A 26,115-nucleotide genomic window follows, 5' to 3' on the forward strand; every position below is an offset into this window, starting at 1 on the left:
TCTTTCTTTGGGAGGGTTTAGTTACAGATTGGGCAAAGGAGAGGGCTAGTGAAGGCACAAGCATAAGAATGGAAGAAGGAATGGCTGGCTCTCCAAAATTTTTGTGAGTTTACCAACAAGTTTGGTAACATTCATATCAGCTATGTCTTCATAGAGTTCTTCAAATGTTAGAGAGTCTGTTGATTTTTTGTAGAGATAGAAGGTCAAGAATTGGTAGGCCATTAAAAGGATGAACACTCATATGAGTAATGCCTTCATAGAGTTCTTCAAATGTTAAGGAGTCTGTTAATTTTTGAGGGGATAAAAGGTTAAGAATAGGTGGCCATTAAAAGGATGAATTAGCTTAGATGTGCCTTGATGGCTTTAGGATTCTGCTTAAGACTTAATGTGATGAGTTGAGTCTTATGGTTAAGTATTAGTTTGACGGTGGATGGAAGATTCTTAGTCTCAATGGAAGAGGAGGTTTCGTTGTCCATGTGAGAAAGGATCATATAGTGAAGATATTTGAAATGGTGAGGGTAGAGATACTGATTTTGTTCAGGAAGTTGAGGAAGAGGAGACAGTATGTACAAAACCTTCTCTGAATCTAGAAGGACCAGCTTCTTCTTCCCTCTTTATTTCTCCTTCTTGAGCCTCAAAAATACTAAGGTGATCTATAATTCTATCCAATTTACCATTAAGATAAAGCATCATATCATCAAGTCCTTTTATATCATTCTTCAGCTGAACCACAACTTGGTCTAACTTACCCTCAATTTAATTCAAAATCTTATAAAGGAAGGCATTAGACATTTCACCTTGAAGAGTAGGTATCTATGGCAAAGGTTGAGATGAAGAGGTTCTAACAGCTTCAGCCTTCTTCTTCATCTTTCTTTTCTTCCTTGTTTTTTCCACATCAATGGGCTCATTCTCTTCTCTTGGAAAAAAATCCTTCCCAATTAGCTTGAACCTTATCTTTAAGAGTACAGTGTCCTTAAATTCTTTAGGCTATACAGCAACTCCTTTAATGTGATTGATTCTGAATCTCCTTAGGATTGTCGATATAATGTTGGGGAAGTGGAGATTTTTGTTCCTCTTCTTTTTCTTCTTGGTGTCTATCTTAGACATATGCAACATCTTTGTTAATTTGTAGTGACACATATTGATATTTTGCTTCTTGATTAATCTTGTCAATATTTTAGCCTCAAATTTGCTGTAAGTGTTGAAAGTAGTCCTCTTGTTGATAAAGAATCTTCCCACCAGATATGCTAGCATTTAATGCTTCAAGGGAAAATTAGTTGGTCTGAATGAGAACCCTAGCCTTAAGGGCTTGCTCGATCATCATGATATGTATTTTTCCTCTATAAAGTGAAATCTTAAAGCATTCTTTTGAGTAGCTCTATCATATTCTTGCAAGCCCAAGTCTCTTGCTTTAATTCCCATAATATGTGCCAAGCTTTTGGTAGTGAAAAATATAGGACATCCTCTCACTTGAGCTTTATTGGTCTTTTTGGTTCCGTCCTAGCCAAAGCTTGCGTAGAATTCTTTGATGACCTCTGGGGAATAATTAGTGTTCAACTCCAACAATCCCTTATAATTACTCAAGTATTCATTAATATCAAAGTTGTGAACCTTGATAAATGAATCATACTTGGTGAAGCGTCAAGTAACCACCATTTTAGAAGAGAAGAACTAATTGTACCGAGATTGGTATTCTGAGCTAAGTAGCTTCCCTTCTCTCAAACTTACTTAAAAAATGTCACTAAAAGGCACATTACTACCATCCTTGGACAATTCTCCACCTAACCTAGTTAACTTGTCTTCTTACTGGCTTGAAGGTGCAAGTTTTATCGCAGGCTCCCTTCCAATTCTTAGAGTTTTGCTCTTCTTTGAAGGTTGGGCTAGTGATTTTCTAGCTTCTTCAATTAAAGATTTTGTGAATTTTCTCGTCTTGGTCACTTTAGAGCTCTGTTTCTTCCTAGTTTCCTTAGCGCGAGCCATTTCAAAGATAATGGAAAGAAACGCTAGGTTGAAGATTAAGAGGAGTTTAGGGATTTTAGATGCAAAATAGTGTTTAGGAATGATGAGTAATGAATTTTGAACACTATAATGACTAGAGAAGGATCAAGAAAGAAGTTAAGAATGATGGAGAGTTGTAACAGTCAAAAGTAAGAATGTTAGAGCACATGTGAAATGAAGGAACTGACTGAAGGAGTATATATAGAAATGAGCCATTAGTAAAGAAGCAATTCATGCATGATTTGTCATTTCTTCAGCTTATTTGGACATTTCACACTTGAGACTCAATAAGTTTCATGCTTCATTTGTCCACATAGTGCTATTCAAAAATTTGACATTTTGGCTCATGCTAATTCATGCATGATTACTGATTAGTCTTATGCATGATATGTCTAGGAAAACAAAGAAAGACTTTCAAAATTACATTTCATGCAAAGAAAGCTTCAACCTTCACATTCAATTTGTCATAACTTAAAGAGATACCTTTCTGTAAAAAAATTCACGCTTGAGGCACAAGTGCTTCCACGCGTGATTTGTCATAACTCAAGGTAGGTAACTTTCTATATGCCATTTCATGCTTGAAACTTACTAGGTCTCGTACGTGATTTGTCCTTCCTTATAAAAGCCATATTTTTGTAAAGTGTTTCACGTGTGATTTAGCTTATAATCATGAGTGAAATGTCCCAAAATATAAGAAAACAACTCTCTTAACAAAATAATACCTGATCTATAACCCTCCCTTTATATCAACATGACATAAAGAGAGAATTAACATAATCACTGCATTAAAACCAAACCATATTCAAATAATTTTTTTAAAAAGCTTGGGCTTAAGACTCAACTTAACATATCAGAGCAATACACAGCAGAAACTAAACCTATGCATTCATTGTACTCATTACATGCCATAAAAATAATGTCATAAAGTCAAAAACTGAGCCATGCATTGTGGCGTGCACGACATGCATTATGGCATGTGTTATAGAGCCACGAGCAGCTCTTTTTTATGCCATGTGTTGCATTGCATATGACAATTTCTGCAATTTTCATCTGATAGTCAACAAAGTAACCTTCTGACATGTGCCGTTTTCACATAAGATGTCTAATCAGAGTGGTTCAAGTACCCACACGAAGCTTATTTCATAGGCTAACTAATGAGATAAGTTTAGATAGATCTTATGGTCCAATCAAAATTTAGACATCTTGGTGTAAAATGTTACTTTAAAAATTTAGCACAACCAAGTGCTCAAATCGCTCTCATTAGTCCATTCTAGCCCTTAAACCAAGTCCAAAAGGACCAAATACACCTAATTGACTATATTTTATAACATTCATACACATAGATCAAGATTTGGCTCTTTAGCAGCCTAGTTTCACATTTCACAACATTACACCAAACACATTAGTTTGTCATATTTTTGCAATTTTACTACAATTCTCATGTCTTCTCATTCACAACATATTCACCATAAGTTCACAACTAAATCTTAGCCTCCGTTTCTCATTTCACCACATATACACATAAATAGGCTAAGATTTATCAAAATTCATAACAATTCTCAACAATCACAACTTTAAACATGCATGCATATCCTATGCCAACTTATATACATAATATACACAAGCATAGTATTCATTATACAAAACTTAGATATTTCATAGCAATAGCACACTATGTCAATCTTGACTCTTTTCCTTTGTCTTGCTCACCATTATGACCTATAAAAATGTAACCATAAGTAATAGAATAAGCAATCATAAGTAAGTATTACATAAGATACATTTAAACATAACATATAACAAGGATTTCATTTCAAATGACTATATCAATATAGTGTTATACCACTAATCACCATTTTCACAACATTTCACCATATTTAGCTTATAGCATGATTGCTACCATCTAAACCTCTAAATCATCTCAAATTGAAACTATAAGCTCACCTTAGACTAAGGTACACACATTTATTAGTCCTGAGCTTACCTTCAATGGTAGAATCACCATACCAAATGTATTCTATCTCACTTTTGAACTATGGTTTTCCCTATCACACACATTGGGTTATCATTGATTCCAACACTACATCACATCGATACTAAGGAGTCCAAATCTCTAATACCACACCTCATTAGGTACCAAAGAGATAATCTCTAACACTACACCTTGAAGGTTACTAAGAGATACAGTTCTCCAATACTGCATCCCATCAGGCACTAAGAAGAATATGCCATATGTTCTTTCTCTTCATCTCTACATGGGTGAACTCTAACCTCTATGATCATGCTTTCCTATAAATTACCTCTTTATATATATATATATATAACTTTATATATATATATATATAATTAAAAAACATGCGATTCCATAAACTTGATTCATTATAAATTATTTTCATGTATTAAACATTCACTTAGCAAACATGCTCATTTTAAAATATTTTCATGCAACAATACTCATATTTTTAAATAGTTACAATAGATAATCAAGCAAAGGAAGTTATTTGGTTACTTCAATCTTTTTGTCAAAACAAGGTTACCTATAAACTCTTTACTACCACTCATGATTCACTACAAGCTTCATTTCTTACTTCACATATAGAACAAATCAATCTACACACAATTGGCATAACTTGTTAATTAACTAATTTGACTAAAAGCACTTAATTATTTCTTAAAGCTATATTTAGCCATCTATTCCTTTCCACTTAGCAAATCTAGGTTCGTTCCTCCTCAATTGCCACTTTCTATCGCTTCTAACAATTTCATTTCATTTCTACTCCATTTCTAGCCCTTTTATTTTCCCATTTAAGGCTAATTTGAGCTTGTAACTTTAAAGCTCTATCATTTAGCCATAAATTAGTCACAAAGCTATAATTTACAAGTTTAATTATTAGAGGGTAAGAAACTAACTCCTTAAATTTGTCCTATTCAATTTTCTTTAACTCATACTATGAGAATTTATAGTAAAGTCAAAGGTTAGGGCTGTACGAGACTTACTCGATAAGCTATCATTCAAAAACACTTTCCAATACCCTAAGAATTGATACCCTAATAGAAGAATACTCCCTTTTTCCTTTTCTTTTTTCTTTCCTCTCTTTCCCCTCTATAACCACCAATTGATTCATGATTTAATATCTAATTTCCTATGCCATATGTCATGGCACAAGCAGCATTAACCACAGCTCTTTGCACAGTGAGGAAAATCCTTACTACGCTCACACGCTTTGCTTTGAGTTGCGGACTATATAGACTCTGGAAGATATATTTAGAGCCTGTGTTCTGAAGTTGAAAGGTAGCTGGGACAGCCATCTTCCTTTAGTTGAGTTTGCTTACAATAACAATTACCACTTTAGTATTCTAATGGCACCATATGAGGCGATATATAAGAGGACGTATATATTGCCTTTATATTAGATAGAATTGAGTGAGAGGAGTATGTTGAGACTAGACATTGTGGATCAGACAAATTAAAAGATTGACTTGATGAGGCAAAAGTTGTTGACGGCTCATAGTAGGTAGAAGAGTTATGCAGATAGGCATAGAAGGCCATCAGAGCTTTTGACAAGAAACCATGTATTTCTGAAGGTTATACTAGTGATGAAAATTGAGAGGTCGCTTAAAGCCAAAAAGTTAACTCCTCAATTCATTAGTCACTTTGAGATTATAAAGAGAATTGGACTAGTTACCTATAGAGTTGCTTTATCGTAGTAGTTATCTAGTATGCATGATGTGTTCCATGTATCACAACTTAAGAAGTATTAACCAGACCCCTCTCATGTGATGGAACTAAAAGAGATTAAGCTAGAGGAGAATTTGACTTATAAGACTGAGCCAGAGTGGATTATGGATGTAAAAGTCAAACAATTGAGGAGCAAAACTATATGATTAGTGAAAGTTTTCTAGTAAGGCATGGCTCCTAATGACACTACCTGGGAGACAAAGGAGAAAATGAGGTAACAATATTCTCGTTTGTTTCCATAAGTATGTGTTTAAGGGTTTAATTAATTTTGGGGGCAAATTTCTTAAAAGGAGGGGAGAACTGTAACATTCTAATTTTCTAATCCTGTGATTAGCTATTAATCAAGGGTGGAATAGTAATTATTAAATGATTAGAATTTTACATGAAAGTTTGGTGTTTTGACTCACTAAGATGCTAAATGAACAGGTTCAGGTGAAAGAATGTGTCTCGAAACAAAGGTGTGTGTACGGTGAGAATTTTTCTTAACGTGTTATATGTCATGGCTGATGTTGCTTGCGCTGTGGCACATTGCATAGAAAGTGGCTTAATAAGTCATGAATTTGCATGATAGTTTAGAAAGGGGAGGAAGGTTTTCACAACTAGGGCAAGGGATTTCAGAACATTGGAAGGCACTTTCGACCAGTAACTTATTGGGTAAGCTTCGTACAACCTTACCTCTAGTTCTACTCTAATTTCTCTTAGTATGAGTTATAGAGAAATTGAATCAGTAAAATTTAAGAAGTTTGTTTCTTACCCTATAGTAACAAAAAGTTTTCAGGAATTAAATAAAGCTTTATAACTAGTTTGGAATTGAATGATAGAACTTTGAACCTATAAGCTTAACTTAGCCTTAAACTAAGACAAAATTAGGCGTAAAAATTATGTTTAAGTGAAATGAGATTGTTTAAAATGATGTGAAGTGATAATTGAGTGGTAGTGAGCTTAGATAGACTAAGTGGAAGAAATAGATGGCTAGTTATGGCTTTGACTAATAATTAAGTATTTTTAGTCAACTAGATCAATTGACTAATTGTGCCAAATGTAAGGTAAGAAAGGAAGTTGTAACAAGTTATAGTAGTAATCAAAAATTCACGGATAACCTTTCTTATCACAGAAGGGTTGAGATAACTGAATAAATTTTTTTATTTGACCATTTATTGTAACTGTGTGTAAGCATGCTATCTAGTGCATGAAACTATTTTAAACTGAGCGTGTTTTGTGTTATTGCATGGTTATTGCTTGAAAATAAACTTTTACAAAACAACTGAGTGAAATCATATGATAGTATTGTGTGTGTATGTGTAGTGGTAATGGGGAACCTATAATTGGTTCAAAAAGCATGATCATAGGGGTGAAAGTTCACCCATATGAAGTATAGTAAAAAATCATATGGCATCATTTTCCTTAGTGCCCGATGGAGCATCGTGTTAAAGAATAGTATCTCCTTAGTGCCTTTCAAGGTATGGAGTTGGAGATTATCTCTTTAGTGCCTATTAACTGCAGCGTTGGAGATTTTGACCTCTTAGTATTGATATGATGCAGAGCTGGAGTCAACGATACTCCATTGTATGTATTAGCGAAAACCATAGTCTAGAAGTAAGATAGAACACTTTGGCTAGGTGATTCTACAACTAAAGGTGAGCTCAAGGCCAATGAGGGTTTATATTGATCTAAGGTGAGCCTATGGTTTCAAGTTAGGGTGGTTTAGAGGCTCGGTTGATTGTGATCATACTATATGTTAGAAAATTGGTGGAAAGCAGTAAATTGTGGTGAATATAGTTTTAAAAGTGATGAAATGATATATATTGATGAGATTTAAAGTAAAATGTATATTATATGTTATGCTTAATTATATATTATGCTATACTTGCTTATGGTTGCAGGTGATAGTTGACAATAGAGTTATTCTGTTACTGAAATTTTTATCTCACCTTGTGGTTACATTTTACATGTTAGAGTGGTGATCATGGCAAGGGGAAAGAGTTAGGATTTATATAGTTAGTGTCGAGGCTATGAAATATCTGAGATTGTGTAATGAACTAAAATTTAATGTGAACACTGTGTATATAAGTTGCCATAGGGATTGCATGCATGTTTAAATTATGATTTGGAGTAAATTTGTAGAGATTTTGTAAATCTTAACCCATATGTGAAAATGTTTGATGAAATGATTAACAGGGGCTAAGATTTAGTTATATGTATGCTATGGATGTGTAAAGTTGTAATTTGTGTGAATTCATGGTAAAAATGGCCAAGTGGGTCAGTTTATATTAAGTGGTAAATAGTTATTGAAATATGAAAATGGGCTGTGGAATGGCCAAAATGTGATACATGTGTATTTATAATATAAAATGTGGTCAATAAGGTGTAATAGGTCTTTTTGGACTTGGTTTAAGGCCTAAAATGATCTAATGAGATAATGTAAGCAATTTATATGCTTGGGTGAGCTAAATTTTTATAAAAAGTGACTTTTTTCACCCTAGGTGTTCAAATTTTAATCGGACCATGAGATCGTGTCCAAACTTATCTCATTAGTTAGCTTATAAGTCAAGCTTTGTGTGGGCACTTGAATCACTCTAATCGAATATCGTATGTGAAAATAGTACATGCCAAAAGTTCACCTTAAAAACTATCACATGACAGTTGCGAAAACTGGCACATGTGCCGTGGCATATTGAATATCATGTAACAAGGCATGGTACAGAGAAGGTCAAAACTCATGGCTCTGTACCATATGCCATGACGCATGTGATGCACGCTGTGGCACGTAGACCATTATCTGACCTTTTTCCTTTATTTTAAAGGCATGCAATAATTGATATTTATTATTACCTAAATAATTTAAAATAATAAATCATAATTATTAAATTATTTATTTATAGCATAATAATAAAGTATATATAAATATATATTATAAATTATATAATAAAATTATAAAAAATTTGTGATAGAATTATGATAAAGGTTATGCTATTACAAAATTGGAATAAGGTATCTTAAAATTTAGTAATGGACATTTCCATCAATAAATTCCATGGCTAAATTATTTTTGACGATTTAGTAATAGAATTTTTAGTACAGATTATTCCGTCGATAAATTCCAATAGCAAAGTTATTTCTGATGGTTTAACGAGGGAATAATGATAGAATGTTTCGCATTCTATTGGTAAATTAGCAAAGGAATTAACAACTGATTAGTGATGAATTAGCAATGAAAATTTATTCCACTGCTAAGTCATTTCTTTTTTTTGCTCAAACTTAAAAGTTAATAATAGCTTCAATGTAGTAAATGACTACTTTCATATAGATAGTGAATAAAATAACACAAGAAATGACTACATCCATTTCTAAATTTTATTTTCTAAGTGTTCAATCCTGAAGGTAAATGACAATTTCAAAATAACATATGACCACTTTTATTAAGCAAGTGACTAAAATAGTGTAAGAAATGAATACTTTGATATCTAAATTTCATTTTATTAAAAAATTATTTCCTTTATGTAGGCAACGATTAAAATAGTGTAAAAAAAATAACTACTATTTCAGCATTTCATTTTTATCAATTTTCAATCCTTAAGGTAAATAACAATTTCAAAGTAGCAAATAACTAATTTCACATAGGCAATGACTAAAATATTGCAAGAAAATACTACTTTCATTTTTTAATTTCATTTCATGTGTGTTCAATCTTGAAGGTATATGAAAAATTTAAAATAGAAATGACTACTTTCATTTAGTCAGTGACTAAATGGTATATAAAATTAGTACTTCTATCTTTAATTTCATTTTATTAGTGCTCAATCTTGAAGGTAAATGAAAACTTTTATAGTAGCAAATAATTCCTTTCATATAGTCAATGACTAAAATAGTGTAGAAAATGACTACTTCCATTTTTTGAAATGATGAGAAAATCATAAGCAATGATAACTACCTAACATTTTGCTGTCAGGTACATAACATTGCATAATTACATTAGCATACATGACTAACAACATATGTTCCTAGTTCTTACAACCTTTCTCCCAAAAATATATCAAGCATTGAAACTATTTCTATATACAAATTGTTTTAGCAATGTCATTCCCAACAACCTAAAAAAATATGTTGTTCCATATTGACTATACAAGTTCTATAAAACAAGGCAACTTCTCCTTGATCTTATCCATTATACTCTTTTTCTTCTTGTGCTCATGATGCTTGTGCCTAGTATCATGGTGCTTTCCTTAGCAATGGTTGTTGTCATTGTCAAAGTTGGAATTTGGCCATGATTAATAGCCATCATTGTCATACTGGTACTTATGGTTGTCATCTTCACATTCCCCTAATTTTAGGGATAATTTATATCTCCTCCTCCTCCCCCTAATTAGATTTTGTGTTTTTTGGATGATTCATGAGTTACCATTACAAGTGACTTTGATAAAGTCAATTTATTCCATGTTTTTTGGATAGAGTTCTACATTATAGACAACTTTATGGATAAATCTTGCTAGCTCCATTTTGTATGTAGCAACAATGGCTTTCTTCCTCTATTTTATTCTAATCAAGTTCAATTGGTTTCTTAGAAATGTTGATATGCACCATAGGATAAAAAGTTTTAGACATTTAAACACCCCTAGGACTTGTGAAGTTTCTACAAAATATTAAGAGCTAGTTAATTATATATTAGCTATAAAAGAGAAACATAAAGCATTATAAAAAGTACACCAACTAGAAACTCTTCCACACTCCTAAAAAAGGCAAAAAAGAAAATGAACAAGTCATAACTTTAGAGTCACATAAAGATGCACTTCTTAATTGTCAATTGTAGAAGCTAGAAACCATTTTTTGGAACAATGATAGTAAATACTTACTTTTTAGTTCAATGACATACAAATTCTAGATAGTCTGTTGCTTTACTTCATATTCAATAAAATTATAGTCACTTGTGCTTCTTTTTCCCTCTTTCCATATGCTGCTTGTACCATTTCCCACTATATATTGCATACAAAATTGAATCGAATATTATTTTCAAACAATAACAATTGGAAAGAGACAATTATAAAATATACTGCACCAAGTTCATCAAATAGATCTTCTCACTATCCAATTACACCTAATGCAACAACAAGGATCTTATCTTTGATTAATAACATATTCTTTGAAAGATTAATCACATATTCAATATTGATAATCCACTCAGTTTGGATGATGATGCTAAGAATTTTACATAGATAAGGCATTGAATAGATGCAGTGTATCTAGTTGCTCTACTTGAGCTTTTGATAAGTCACATTTATTATACATTTTTCCTTATTATTGATGACCAAAAATCATGTTATATTGTCCTAAATTGCACACTTATTGCATTGATTGTGAAAAAATCACATAAATGTAAAATTTAGTGCATTAGGGAAATTTTAGTCATAAAATTAGACTTTTGAAAAAAAAAATTCAAAATGCATTTTTAGGGCAAAAGAACAATACTCCAATTTTATTTCTCAAATTCACTTTAAATTAAAAGTAATTAATTTAACAAGTTAACTATTTTGAAAAGTCAAAGTTTCAAGTTGACCTATTTTTTAAACTTGGGCTAGATCATTTTTTGTGCATATGTGGGTTTAAATTTTTTTAGGGCTCAAAGTCATGTGTCAAAGCCTTTTTTATGATGTCATATTTAGAATTAATTTAAATTGGATATGCAATTGTTATCAATATGTTTTGAACTTTGATCTTGTTATCACATTCATTTGTGTAGGGTTTTATCCTTAGATAGAAGTACAAGCCTTGAATGGTCTTGTACACATTATACCATACTTTGATTCCACTCACACTCTCTCTCTCTCTCACAATTTCTTAATACCTTTAGTTTTATTTAATTCAGATTTTTAGACTTGGTAACTCTAAATTTTCAGTCATATTACCCTAGTGAAAATAAAATTATTCTAACTCATTTTTCACCCATCCATTAAACACTTGAATTGGGCCCATTTAACCTAAACTTGAATCAAACTACCCTAATTTCATTTGTCATTCATTCCCATTCCATTTCTAAAAAATCATGCCTCCCTTGCTCCATTCTCTCTTAATTATTCTTCATGTTCTTCATCTCCATCTCACCTTCTCTCCTCCATAACTCATGATCCAACCATCAAAACCATAATCCAACTCCACCATTGTTCTTCTCTCACCTCACACTTTAAACCCTAGTGCTTTGTTTCATGGTTTAGCTTCAAAATCTTCAAGCTGTTCATGAGCATGGTTCTACCATTATTGAAGAATTATGTCCAAGTAGATTCCAATATGCCTAGGGACTAAATCTACAAGGAGTGCTAGGAGTAAAGGATGCTAGAGGAGCCTTAAAGTGTTTTAAAGAAGGTTGATTAAGGTCATGCCATTCTCCAATCAAACCTAGGTTAACGTAATCTTATTCTTAAAATTAGGAGCATTGTTATATCTTGTTCTTATTAACCAAAATTGGTATTTAACCTAATGGTTTATTGTTTTTCTACTTGAATTTCCTTTGTGCAGTTGTTGGAAATTTTCTCCAATTCATTGTGAGTCATATAAATATATGTTTTATGTGCAATGAATGTGTCTTACATTGCCATGTATTAATATGTTTGGTTGGCATTTAATAAATTCTTTTGTATGCAAAATTATGTACTAGACTTGTGTTAGGTTGTGCTATACTAGGGGAACCTATAGGGAATTTCAATCACTTTACACCTAACTAAGGAATTGAATAGGGAATTGTACAAAATTATGCAAGGCCTTGGTTAATTGAGTTGGTTAGGAAGACAAACTTATACAAAATTGTGTAAGGGATTTAATTTGCTCAAGAGAGTGGAAATTAATCTAAGCCTGACTAAATAGAATAGACAAGGAATCTAGCATCCCATAACTCCTAAGATTCCAGTTTAGAAAGTTTTAAACACTCCCTTTTTCATTTCACTAGTTAACTAGGACTTTAATTAAATCTATCCATTTAGTTTAATTAGTTAAAGTTAATAAACTCTTAGTTTATTTGGTTCACTAGTTACCCTTAATTAATCTTAGTTAGCGTCCTTAGTGAAGAATGACCCATGTTGTCACTAGTACTATATTAGTGTTAACTTAGCTATTTTAAAGTGTAAGCAACCTATCACTCCATGCCGTTGTTGAAGAGGTAAGGCTAAGTTTATTTAGGCATAATTAGTGTTTTTGTTGCAGTTGTGTTTTCCTATGTTTTTGTGATTTTTTAGTGTTTCTGTTAGCTTGGATTTTGAAAATAGCATAAAACTAATTTTCACTTTTTCTCCAACATTTTGGATGAATTTCAAAAAATTTTTGAGAACTTCTCTTCAAGAGAAAAATTATCAAATTTGGTATTTTGGAATATTTTTGTGTTCATTTTATGTTTGCCAAATTTTATGGTTTTTAGACTTGTAATTTTCTCTATGTACATTTTTAAAACCAACAAGGTTAAATTTCCTGTTTTGGAGAAATCCAAAGCTTTGAGGCAACTTGTGTAGTACATTTCTCTGTGTACTTATTCAGATTAGGTCTTTTTTAGCTCATTATGCTCTTTGTTATCTTAACTATAATTTTTATGCTAAGTGTTTTTATTTTCAGAATTTGCAACATTTTTGAATTTGACGAAAAGGATCGCTAGGTCATTTTGAAAGGAATTCTATCTCTAGAGTGCTGGAGCCTAACTTTAATGAATTACTCAGAAGCTTCTATCCAATCAAAAATTTTGAAATTCTAATATATATTTTTCTTATATCTCCTATATTTTCTTATAGTTTTTCTGGTTGATTGAACTAGTGGATTGCTCTAGGGAGGACAGACAAGCTACTGGATGTAGAAATAGGGCACACTTCTAGTATTGAAGCTTCATGAGCATTTCTAAGCCTTATTCATTTTAATTTTGCTTTGGACGCTGCTTGGCTATTTATTAGCGCTTTTCTGAGTTGTGATTTATGTTTTTCCTTTTGCTTAGTTTAAAAAAGATTTACTTTTTTGCATTTTCACTTTTGAGTCTTCTTTTCTTGCTTGAGTCCCAAGAAATTTCTATTTTGAATTAGTTTTAGGGTTTTCTTTTTTTTGAGTGTTTTTTCTCATTTTCTTTGTGTTTGATTTTCTTGAATCATTGATTTTTACTTTGTGTTTCTCTTTTAGTGCAAGACCTGTGGGCATCCTAGGGAATAAGTTTCTTAATCCTAAAATTGAAAGGATCTTAAGGTGAATTAGGAGAGAACAAAATTTGTTTACTGTAGATTCTAATATGGAAAATCCTAATTTGAATGGTTTAGAACAGCTTAGTATGCCTCAAAAGTTTAACAATGAAGTGCAAAACCTACCCCAAAATGTTATCTAACATGGGGTGCAAAATGCCAATGTGGGTGCACCTAATATAAATCAAGGGCAAAGCTGAGTTGCTCCTAATGGCAATGGCAATAGGCAGGCCCATAATAATAGGGTGAATAGCTATCAAGGGTTCAATTGAATAGAGAAGGAGAGGAGCATTATAATCCCCTCGATGAAATCTCAATTAGGCAATTAACTATATCTAATTGGCATGATAATCCATATGGTGTGTATGTTCCCTAACTGATGTAGGTTTTGAAATTAAGTATGCTCTTATGTAATCATTACCAAAATATAATAGATTGCCTAGTAAGGACACTCTTAGATTCTTGCATTACCTATACCTTGTTTGTAGCATAATGAAACTAGTAAGGGTGCATATAGATGAAGTCCAAGCTAGATGCATTATTTTTTTTTTCTTGCAAGTAAAGCCAAAGATTGGTACATGAATTATTCCCCTTAGATTAAGGTGCGCGCATACATGGGACCAACTTCAAACAATTTTTCTTGAGAAGTTTCTCCCTTCTTCTAAATTATCTAGCATGATAAAAGAGATAGCTAGTATGGTCTAAGGCTTTGATGAGTCTTTTTACAAGTACTATACTGAACTTCAAGGATTGCTGGCAAAATGTCCTCATCTCCAAGTACCTAGAGAGCATCTTTTGCAATATTTCTATAATGGTTTGATAGATAAAGATAATATTGTGATAAATACAGCTTCAAATGCTGCTTTGTTGACTTGTCACTTAATAAAGCTTGGGATTTGATAGAGAAAATGGCTCAAAGTAGTGCTCAATTTGGGGACAAGAGAGTCTAGGGTAGCTTGGGTTACTACTAACCCTCTTATCATTAACCCTTCTCAAGTTGTTAAAATAGCCTATTGATAAGTCATATTTGTTACAGACTTTTTTTAGGCATTTAGGGCCACATTTCATGGTAAGAAATCCTAAAATGTGCATTCTTAATGTTAAATTAGGGTTTTAGGCCCTAGTGAGAATGTGTGCATATTAGAGATATTTTGGTCATTTTGTACTTTATTAAGAATTCAAGGATAAATTTGAAATTTGATGCGTGCATTAGATTTAGGTCCATTAGATACTTTTCATTGCTAATTAGGACCATTTTTATAGGTTAAGAGTCTCCATATGCATTGATATCACATTCTTAGTGCAATTTTGCTTTAGTGTTCAAATACTTGCATTAGGGGTAATTTGGTCATAAAATGTACTTTTTCACCAAATGAGGGTTAAGCTAGAGATTTATGTATTTTAATAAGCTAAGATAATTGGTCTAATTAATTTTCATTGATTCATCTTAGGTTAAGAGTTATTAGAAAAAGATAATATTTCAAGGTTATCTTCCCTTGATTTTAGTTCAAGTGTGTGCTTGTCTATACTTGTGTCTTGTGAGGCTCTTTTCCTTTAGTTATTTTAATACCTTGGATGAATTAAATATTTTATATCTTAGTTAATTAAATAAATGTTACACTATAGTTATTTGATTATTTGATTTAATTGTGATTTAAGTGAATTAGTGTGACAAATAAAGATATAACTCAAAGTGACACTTTGCATAGAAGAGGCTTTAGTTTAAGACTTGGTTTGGCATAAGGGAGAGCTAAGGAGCACGAAATTTCAGACCTAAATAGGCTTCAAAATGGTGTGATTTATCAAGTCTAATGAGGTACACATGAAGTTTTCATGCACTTGCACACATGGGATCAAGTTGACTTGTCAAAGTTCAAGATAATTGCAATGTGTTTAAGAAGCTTGGAAGTAAATTTCAAATCTGAATTTGAATGGCATTAGAGGAGTAAATTCCAAGGAAATTAAGGGAACATAAGAGCTTATCATGTCTATGCACATATGGGATTAGAAGAGCAATATTGGAATTATCACCCAAATTAAATTGCAACCTAGACTACCTTTAATCTCACTTGACCTAATGACTTATTTTGAGTTTTATGACAACTTCTTTAGTAGGTCACCATCATATTTTCGTCCAATAACACTTATTAACTAGGATTGTATGAATTTTTTAGATCATTCACTCATATTTTCATATTTCAAACTTTAAGTTCATCAAATCCTCTCATTTCTTTCTCTACACTTCTACTTTCTCTCCTCTATATCTCTCAATCTAACCATTCAAATTTCACAAAACCACCACCATTCTCTTCGTCTTTTCTTCCTTTAAATGACCTAATAGATTTCTTAAGGATCAAGTCAAGATTTATTTAGGCGAAATCATGGCAAAGAAGACCATAATCTTGAAGCTTCATCTCATTCATCACTTGAAGATGCAAGGTCAGATTCTTTAAGGAGCTACTATGTGAAGAAGAAAACCTTGAGTTTGTATTATTTTCTAGTTGAATCTAAATTTTTTCTCTTTGCTTCTCTCTTTAGAATTATAAATTTGTATGACTCTTTAATCTTGTAATCTCAAGTGATGATTCATTTGATTGAGAGAAGCTTGTTGCAAGTTTAGTTTTACTATGTCTAGTGCATAATTTTGGCTTCTTTGAGTTGTGTCATAATCTTGATATAGCTTGATGAATTTAATATGTTTTCTTGCTTGTTATAATCTTGCCAACTTAAATGCATGTGAATACCATTATGAATCACAATCTTGAGCATGTTGATTTCTTCATATTTACTTGACCTAATTGAATCATGTTTGTAACACTTTAGTTAGACTTAATGCTAGCTTTGCTTTGGCTCACTCTAAGGCCATAATCTTGGATTGGAGTTGGTCAAGATATTAGCTAAGTCTTGATTAATATAACTAAGCCACTAAAACTAAAGAAAAGAGAGACGAAGCCAAACTAGCTAAGTTATAATCAAACAAGGATAGGTGATAAATTTCACATAATATGATTTACTTTCATATAGTTGTATGTGATAGTCAATAGGAGTGAGTTTTTAACATCCCAAAAATTTAAAGACTCAAATTTATTTTAAAAATAATAATAAAATAAAATAACTATAATTAAATTAAAATTTAGAATAATTTGATAGAGGTCCACAGTTTGAATTTTTCTCAGCAAAAGTTTGGTTTTATTTAATTTTTAACTATGGGAAAAATTACTAAAGTTGACCCAGGCTTGTGTGCTATAATAAAAAATTATAGGCCCTTTATTGTAATTTTCTCCAAAGTCTAATATCAGTAATTTAAGAAGGACAAAGAACGCAGAAACTGAATTGGAAAGGAAAAAAAAACAAAATGCACGAGAGAGAGGAAGAGGAAGAAGAGAGGAGAAAGAGAGGGAGTTAGGCTTGAATCTAGGAGGCTTTACGATCATTGCGAGTTCGGCTACACGATAGGTAAACTTCTTACTTTAATCCTCTTCCCTTTCTCTTGATTTTCTTCAATTTTTGAAAGAGGTAATTTCTAAATTTTGATCCCAAAGGCTTTATTCTTGTAAGCTTTTGTTTTTTTGGATCTTAGAGAGGATGTTTTGAGTTTTTATATGGTATTCTAATGTTTTGAGTGGATAATTGGATGAAAAGAGGTATTTTGAGCACAAATTAAAACCCCAGAGGTTGGGTTTTGCTCTTCAATAATTTAAGTCTATTGATTTAGTTATGATTTTACCATTTGAGCCCAATGAGATTTAAATTAAGGTTTAGTTTTCATTATAAGGGCTAATGGTGAAAGTTGGTGACACTAAGTGAAGGTTTTTAATTGATTAAAAATTATATAAATTGAAAATTAGCCTAGTGATGGATAATAAATGATTTTGGTGGTTAAGTGATACTATGTGAATAGTTGGTTTAATATATGGCCATTAGAATGGATTATAACTCATTGACCTAAGTTGTGTGGTATGAGTTATAATCTTCATTAATGCTATTTGTCATGATAAGTGATGTGGATCACTTATATGTTGTAGGGATTGTTGGTGGAATTTGTTTAGAAGTTAAGGAACAAGCCGAGTCCTATTTTATACAAGAGTAACCTTTTTGGTACCAAAGGGTTGAGGTAATAGGGAAATTTATATTTCTTATTGCGGGAGCTTTTCAAAACAAGTAACAAATGTGGACACAGTCCACGAGGGTAAATAACCAAACGCGACTCTTGTCACGAAGACAAACATGGACACACAGTCCACGAGGGCCAGTAACCAAACGCAGCAAAAGCCACGAAACAAACGTGAGTACAATGCTCATGAATAACCATCCCTTCGTTTCATGTGCGTTGGCCATCGCACGGGGCTAGCACTTCCTATAAACACCCTGCTAACTAGGTGTACCATGGCGTGCCAAGGGTTAACGGAACTGCCGTTAACAACTAGTATTCTGTATAAAGTTTCTTTTTAAAACCATTTTCAAACATGCAAGAAAATCATCACTTTCAAGATACAGTTCTCATTCTTAAAATTAAACTCGCATGAATATTTTTAAGCATTAAAACTTATTAGAATAAAATTTTCATATCCAATGCTCATGCTTGCATTTATTGAATAAAAAAAAAATTTTAACATCAAATTCGCATAAATTATTCTTTGTATCAATCCAATATTTGATAAAATAAAAATCTTATAATCAAAATTCAAACTTGATTTAATTAATCGAATAACATTTCAAATTTGGTAAAGCTAATTTTTCAAAATAAAGTAATGTTAATCAACAAATATCCAATAATGGCATTAATGCTATTAAAATGATTTCTAGAAAAATGAAATATTTTAGTAAAGGAAATTTTGATAAAAAAAAAAACAATTGGGACGCTATCCACTTACCTGACAAGTTCTCAAACGTAAAATTTACTTCTACTTGGCACTCTTACGTCAATGCTTGATCTCTAAGTTCCTAATATCCAATTAATATCATTATCATTTTCTTATACGTGCCTCATCATTCAAAATCTTCAGTCCAAAAATGATTAAAAATAAAAGATAAAACCCTCAACTTTAAACTTTCTCAGACATTACACCAAACACTTCACAATATTCCAAAGATGAATATATATAAATAATTTGGTCTTGAATTACCAACAAAGTCTCTTTTTCTAAAATCTCTAATTTCAAATATTCCTGTGTAGAAAATAAGTGTCTTCCATATTTATAACTTTTTATTAAAACACCAAATGCACATAAATTCCAAATCCCTCCGTAAGGCTTTTCAACTTTCAAATGTTTTGTTTGACAATTTCTTTACAATCATATCTACATTGTATTTGTGAGCAAATTTTTAGAGAATATCAAACTTAATTCACAAGTCAATAGCATCTGATCCACTTAGGTCTCTCAAAGAATTTAATGAAATTTTATAAAATACACAATCAAGTCCATCTAGCTAGCATTTTATCAAAAATCTTATGGGCACCACTCAACAAGCTTCAAGTCTAAGTTCTTTTATCCAAATCTTATCTTAACTAATTCTTCAATATCAACCAATCCAAACAAACTAATTTAATTCAAAAATTCTAACCTAAATTTATCATAATCTTGCTCTCAGCACAAAAGTTTCAGCTTAAACTCTTTTCTCTCTCTCTCTCTCTCAACAGTCATGAACAACAGCAGCCGAAATTCAAGAGAAAATTGGCAACTTCAATTCTATCACAGCTTACACTTACACGCACAGATTTTTCAACGAAAATAGGAAATCGTGGTTCCTCGCCTCAATAGAAACAGCAGAACAGAGCAGCAAAAAGGAGAGGAATGTTTGAATCCATGCTAAAACACAATAGAAAAGAGAGATGACGCATCAAAATTGGAAGGTGACGAGGAAAAACCTGGAGCTCAACCTGTCACAGCTGCTCAAACAGAGGGAGGAGAGGAGAGGAGTTCACAGTAAAAAAAAACAGGGGAGGAAGAAGCCCAATGAGAACGCGCGCCACAGCACTGTCAAAGGAAGGGGTTTCAGTGTTTTTCTCCAGTCACCAGCAGCGGACGGCGAGAAGGAAGAAGAGTCTTAAATGCTAACAGAGGAAGAGCTTCGACAGAGCTTCCATGGTCTTCAGCAGCGACGAACGGTAAGGAAAATGAAAGGGAAGAGAGACTTGAACATTCACATCATCACTCGCACAGAGGAAGGAGAAAGACGTTGATGATCTGACAAGCAGTGACGGATGAAGCTTTGGCACACTCTCACTTGATGACGCCGAAGACGGAAGAAGATGGAGAAGGAAAGAAAATCAAAGAACTCCTTGTCTCTCTCTGATGCTGACCGAGAAAGGGAAGACAAATTTTTTAAATCATAAAAAGTAAAATTACAATAACCTCCTTAGATATTTTTGCTGAGTTGCCATAGAAACAAGGGCACATGTGTAATTTCTCACCCTGCAGGAAGAAAAATCTGACACTAATAAATAATTGAAAAAAATTACAGAACAGAGCACAATGAAAATTACAACAAAAAACACAAGATTTCTCTATAATTGAAAACAAAATAAAATCAAATTTTTACCGAATAAAAAATTTAAACTATAAAACTTTAAGAAAGTTATTAACATAAGTTTTATTAAATTATCTCTCTCCACTTGCTATAAAATTAATTTAAATAAAATATTATTTAAAAAAATTATTAATTTATGTATTTATTTTTTATTTTAAATTTAGGGTCATTACAATAGGAATTAAATGCTTAGCATTTTGGTCAATATTATGCAAAATACAAGAAAACATGTGAATATTCCAAAATTCTAAGAGGAATCCTACATTATATACGCATGTATGCATGTATGTGTATATCTATATATATATATATATATATATATTTTTCCCCGAAGAGTGTTACGTGGTTAGCATCCCAGAAACAAAAAAAAAAAAAAAAAAAAAAAAAAAGACAAACAAACAAACAAACTCATCAATAAAATTGGAATTGGATAGATACCATTTGCAATAATTCATCTAAAGACACCCTCACGGATGATGATAATGATTTTGATTTTTGACATAATAGAAGGTCAATTCTATCAAATATAGAGTACTTTCCTTGATAACTCATGATTTATTGGCTATACTAATATCTACAATTACTTTTGAGGATGTGTTGTTGATTATAGGAATTCTTTATTTCCCATGATGACTAAGGTTCTCATTTATATCCAAAATTAGCTAAGTACAGGGAAATCTCTATTTGAATTTGCCTTTATGGTTCATGAATTTAAAAACTTCCAAGAGACTCATGATGTGGTCAATATTACAAATAATGTTTTCAATTTTATGCTTCCTAATCTAATTTTATATATTGCATTGTTTTTTTTATGAAAGGGAAAAATATATATTGCATTGTTTCTAATAACTTCTTCAAATATGTGTGTGCAATTTGTTTTTGACAGATAAATGAAGTGTAATTGATATTAAAGTAGATGATCGCATGAAAATTGGTTGAAGTTTGTTGTTGGCATGTATTGTAGTTTAGACTTATTAAAGTTTGTTGAAGATTGTCATGGATTTGTTGTTGAATATTGTTGGAGGTTGTCATAGATTTATTATAATTAGGTTTTAATGTTTTGTGTCAAATTTTACTCTCTCCAGACTACAATATAAAGTATTTTCTAAAAACCATGCTTGGTTCAAAACATATGATATTAAATAATTTTTATATTTATTTTTTCAACTATACCCTACTTTATTTATTACTTTTTTTAAAAAAAATCACATACTAAAATTTTAATTTCTGGCATTGATGCTCTTATATAGAGTATTTAGTGAGAATATAAATGAAAAATGTGAATATTTTTTTGAATTTAAAGTTTCGACTACCTATATTATCGTAAATCATGAATTAATTAAGTATGACATATTCCCTCTAGTTCAATTTATAAGACATTTTTTATGGGTAATTTTTTATCCAAAATATAGGATACTTTGTAATAATTAAACTATTTTTTTTAATTTTACCACTTCTTGATTAGCATAAAAATATTTAATATAGTTGTATTATTATTTAAAGTTAACATTAAAAATAAAAGTACCTCTCACTTTTTTATGATATCAAGAGAAAAAATTAATTTTTTAAAATGTGTAAAATAATTATAAAATATTTTATAATAAAAACAAGAAAGAGTATATTATATTATATTATGGAGGGAGCGTATATGATTATAAGATTTGTTATCACCTAATCCAATACTTTACTGAGATAGACATCCCTTCTCAAAAATTCTATTTAAAATTATTTTTATTTTATTCTTCTAAAAATTGATATTTTATAGAACATGTTTTGAGAATAAAAAAATAATAAAAATAAATATTTTTTTTATTTTTTTTAATTTTTAAAACAATAATCCCTGAATATTTAAAAGTTATTTTTATTTTTTTATTTTTTTAAAATAATATTTTATTGTTCTATTTTTTATTGTATTTTTTAAAAATATGTTATCAAATATATTTTTTTTATTCTCTTATTTAAAAAAATAGAAAACTATTCTCCAAGCAAATTTCTAAATAGCCCTTATTCTCTCAAGTTCTCAACCCCCTCGAAATCGTGGCTGTCACTCACTGGCTTGCTCCCATTGAGCCACTCCCTTGTCGTGCCGCCTCGCGACACGCTGTAGCTCCCTGGATTGATTCCGACCCTGCCTCCCTTGAGCTTGAGGCCAGCACTCCCCATCTCCAGTTAACGCTTCCACCCTCCATTTCAACTAATACGGCCGACGCGTCTCTGTAGCTCGCTCCCTCTGATTTTGAAATTCTCTGTACTGTAGCTCGCTCGATCTATTCATCTTCATCTTCTCTCGTCGCGTTCCGTCCAGTGGTAGATAGATAGCTGATAGCTCTTGTATTGCGGGGAGACACAAGTGAGGATTTCCTATTCTTGTCCTGCCCTTAAGGTTTTTGAGTTGACCGTAATTACTGAGATTTAGAGTTCAATCTAGCCATCTGTGTCTCTGCTGTCTCAACTTTTCTCACTAGTGGTGAAAATTTTGTTCATCTACGGACCGTGGTTCAATTTAGCATTGTGACTTAATCTTTAACTGTACGTGATTAACTGACAACGTGCTGGCATATATATTATTTTATCTTCCTCATTAATCTTTATAAAGTGTTCAAAGGGAATTATAGTGGAATTCTATCAATTTGGTGTTCAATTTTGTGAATTTAAAATTGAGACTTTGAAATTGAAGAATCAATTGCATAGAGACATTCAGTTGCTTTAATAGATTAATTAATTTAATATCATTTATGTTCTACGCCTCTACGGTAACCTAGTGTGATTCAAGCATTCAGACATTGTGTGCTGGAAAGTTCCTGACCTCTCAAACGTCTAGGCAATTGGTCGTAGTTCTTTTACTTCAGTTATCTTCACTGTTACTATCTCTTGTTAGCTATAATATCCCTGGGAGCCATTAGCTAGCTGTCTGAGTGAATATTGATACTTAAACTATTCAGTTCCACCAATTAGTCGAAGATTTTAATATTATTTGTTGATGAAATTATGCAAAGCTATTATACACTATGTCCCATGACTCTATTTGGATCTTGTATGAGCCTTCTCAAAGTCACAACAGTATCTTTTTCTCCTTTTTTTCCTTGTGCATCTGATAAAGCAATTTTCTTTGTTTTTTTGTTTTTTCATTTTTATTATGACATTGGAGCATATGATGTTCTTGTGTTTGAAGTAATTTTGCTTAAGTTGTTTCGACTGTGTGTGTGTGTGTGTTTTTTTTTTTTAATTGATTACTAATGCACATCTTCGAACTGGCAGGGGTCAGTAAAAAATCATTAAATTTTATGAAATCTTCGCAAACATCTTTTGCCAGCCACAAACATGTGCCCTCCTTCCCATCCTCAAGATCTTCTCTGCCATGGATATCTCCCCTTCAATTTACAAAAGCTGCTGCTCGTAAGCCAGATCCTCCCCCTGAATTCAGCATCAGTCCCACCGAAACTGGGAGGAAATACAAGTATATCTCTCATGAGTCTGCCATCAGCTTGATCAAACGAGAGAAAGATCCGCAACATGCCTTGAAGATATTTAATATGGTAGCAGAGCAAAAGGGCTTCAACCACAATAATGCTACATATGCGACAATTCTCCAAAAACTTGCACAGTGCAAAAAATTTCAAGCTATTGATCTTGTTCTGCATCAAATGAACTATGAAACTTGCAAATTTCATGAAGGTATATTTATTAACCTCATGAAGCATTTTTCACACTTCTCTCTGCATGAAAAAGTGCTCCAAATGTTTTTCTCCATCCAACCAATTGTTCGTGAAAGGCCCTCTGCTAAAGCCATCAGCACTTGCTTGAATCTCCTGGTGGAATCAAAGCAGATTGATTTGGCTCAACAGTTGCTCTTGCATGCCAAGAGGAGTCTAATTCATAAGCCAAACACCTGCATATTTAATATCTTAGTGAAGTACCACTGCAAAAGTGGAGATCTTGACTCTGCCTTTGAAATTGTCAAGGAAATGAGAAGTTCTAAATTGTCTTACCCTAATTTAATTACATACTCAACCCTGATGGACGGCCTCTGTCAAAATGGAAGACTCAAAGAAGCTTTTGAACTCTTCGAGGTAATGGTATCTAAAGATCAAATCTTGCCTGATCCCCTAACTTATAATGTTTTGATTAAAGGATTGTGTTGTGGAGGCAAAGCTGATCGTGCAAGAAACATAATTGAATTCATGAAAAGCAATGGATGCAGTCCAAATGTAATTAATTACTCAACCTTGTTGAATGGCTTATGTAAGGAGGGGAAATTACGGGAGGCAAAGGAAGTATTTGATGAGATGAAGAGCTCTGGTTTGAAACCTGACATTGTAAGCTATACTATTTTGATCAATTTCTTATGTAGGAGTGGACAAATTGATGAGGCTATAGAGTTTCTTAAAGAAATGAAGGAGAATGAATGCAAAGCCGACATTGTAACCTTCAATGTGATACTTGGAGGGCTGTGCAGAGTAGAAAGGGTTGGGGAGGCACTTGAGATGCTCAAAAAACTTCCCCATGAGGGTGTCTATCTGAACAAAGCTAGCTACAGGATTGTGCTAAACTTTTTAACCCAAAAGTGTGAGTTGAAAGAGGCAATAAGATTATTAGGGCTAATGCTAGATAGGGGTTTTCTACCTCATTATGCTACTTCAAATGAACTGCTAGTACATCTATGTAAGGCTGGAATGGTTGATGCTGCTGTTATGGCACTATTTGGATTGGTAGAGAAGGGATTCCAGCCAAGGCATGATTCATGGGGATTTCTGATTGAACTAATCTGCAGAGACAGGAAGTTGTTGTATGTATTTGAGCTGCTTGATGAATTAGTAATGGCCGATTCCTGAATTTTAGAAGCCATGACAAAATAGACTGTTGATTAGGCTCATTTCATTCTGGATTTAGACCTTTTAATGTGAAAGTTGGTCTTCGACATTTAAAGTTTCCTTTGGAAGCTCACTCTTTTAAATGTTAAATTCCTTTGGCCATGTGGCACCTCCACTGATCGTGGCAAGACAGTGTTGCTGCATCAGGAGTGTGAATTCCCTCTAGACCAAAGAGAAAAAGTTTTTGACCTCAACAATATGATGGTTGTAATTGATGAATAAGGTAAAAGTCTAGTTTTATATCTCTCCTATGATTTTTTTAAGAAATTTAATTTTCTATTAAATTTAGGCCTCTACAAGTGAAATATTTTTCAAGTCGATCTGTCATTAAATTGTCTTTTTGATTTGATTTTTCACATGTGAGTATTTTTTTTTTTTTAATTTAGGTTTCTCATATAAAATTGTTATAGAGATTGGTCTTGTAAGTTATGATAATGATCTTTCGCACGTGAATAGTTCTCGATTTGATGAAGGGTCATCATTGATAATTTTATTTGTAAGGAACTAAATTGAAAGTTGTGTGTGTGTGTGTGTGTGTTGAGGAAAGATAAAATATTTGGAGTCATATTTTAAACCTACTAAATGGAAACCAAGGCGAAAAGCTGCAGACATAATAAAACATGTTATCATCCGCTACACTGGAGGAAATCTTTGTGAAGTCTTGACAACATTGATGTCCAGGCAAATTGCAATTTCTGATTCCTTAGTCAATGAGTTGAAGGAGATGAAGTTCTTTTTGACACAGCTAATATGTAGACTCATCATTGGTATGCCAGAATGC

At 32.2% G+C, this 26,115-nt stretch overlaps 1 protein-coding gene and 1 long non-coding RNA gene across 5 annotated transcripts; one reads left to right on the forward strand and one right to left on the reverse strand.

Annotated features, from left to right (window-relative positions):
• Window positions 1–3,387: 3,387 nt before the first annotated feature.
• LOC129303469 (uncharacterized) lies at window positions 3,388–20,320 on the reverse strand. Of its 2 annotated transcripts, XR_008591495.1 has the most exons (3): window positions 19,802–20,250; window positions 10,588–10,707; window positions 3,388–3,717 (listed from the first exon to the last, which is right to left on the reverse strand). It is a non-coding gene; the product is annotated as an uncharacterized LOC129303469 (long non-coding RNA). The 2 variants fall into 2 exon arrangements; XR_008591494.1 differs by lacking the exon at window positions 3,388–3,717 and having other exon boundaries at window positions 10,502–10,707; window positions 19,802–20,320.
• Window positions 20,321–22,497: 2,177 nt separating this feature from the next.
• Window positions 22,498–25,578, forward strand: LOC129302473 (pentatricopeptide repeat-containing protein At5g18475). Of its 3 annotated transcripts, none has more exons than XM_054941394.1 (2): window positions 22,498–22,846; window positions 23,722–25,578. In XM_054941394.1, the coding sequence occupies exon 2, from the start codon at window positions 23,748–23,750 to the stop codon at window positions 25,293–25,295; it is 1,548 nt and encodes a 515-aa protein (XP_054797369.1). In that variant the 5' UTR covers window positions 22,498–22,846; window positions 23,722–23,747; the 3' UTR covers window positions 25,296–25,578. The 3 variants fall into 3 exon arrangements, with proteins under 3 accessions (XP_054797369.1, XP_054797368.1, XP_054797370.1); XM_054941393.1 differs by having other exon boundaries at window positions 22,498–22,813; XM_054941395.1 differs by lacking the exon at window positions 22,498–22,846 and adding an exon at window positions 22,907–22,992.
• The last annotated feature ends 537 nt before the right edge of the window (window positions 25,579–26,115 follow it).

This window comes from Prosopis cineraria, unplaced genomic scaffold, assembly GCF_029017545.1.
Source record: "Prosopis cineraria cultivar Desert tree isolate PC_DT_omini unplaced genomic scaffold, ASM2901754v1 PC2, whole genome shotgun sequence".
Taxonomy (NCBI): domain Eukaryota; kingdom Viridiplantae; phylum Streptophyta; class Magnoliopsida; order Fabales; family Fabaceae; genus Prosopis; species Prosopis cineraria.

Excerpts from the sequence above, each read along its gene's own strand:
- LOC129302473 (XM_054941394.1), top strand. The coding sequence starts at position 23,748 with ATGAAATCTTCGCAAACATCTTTTGCCAGCCACAAACATGTGCCCTCC.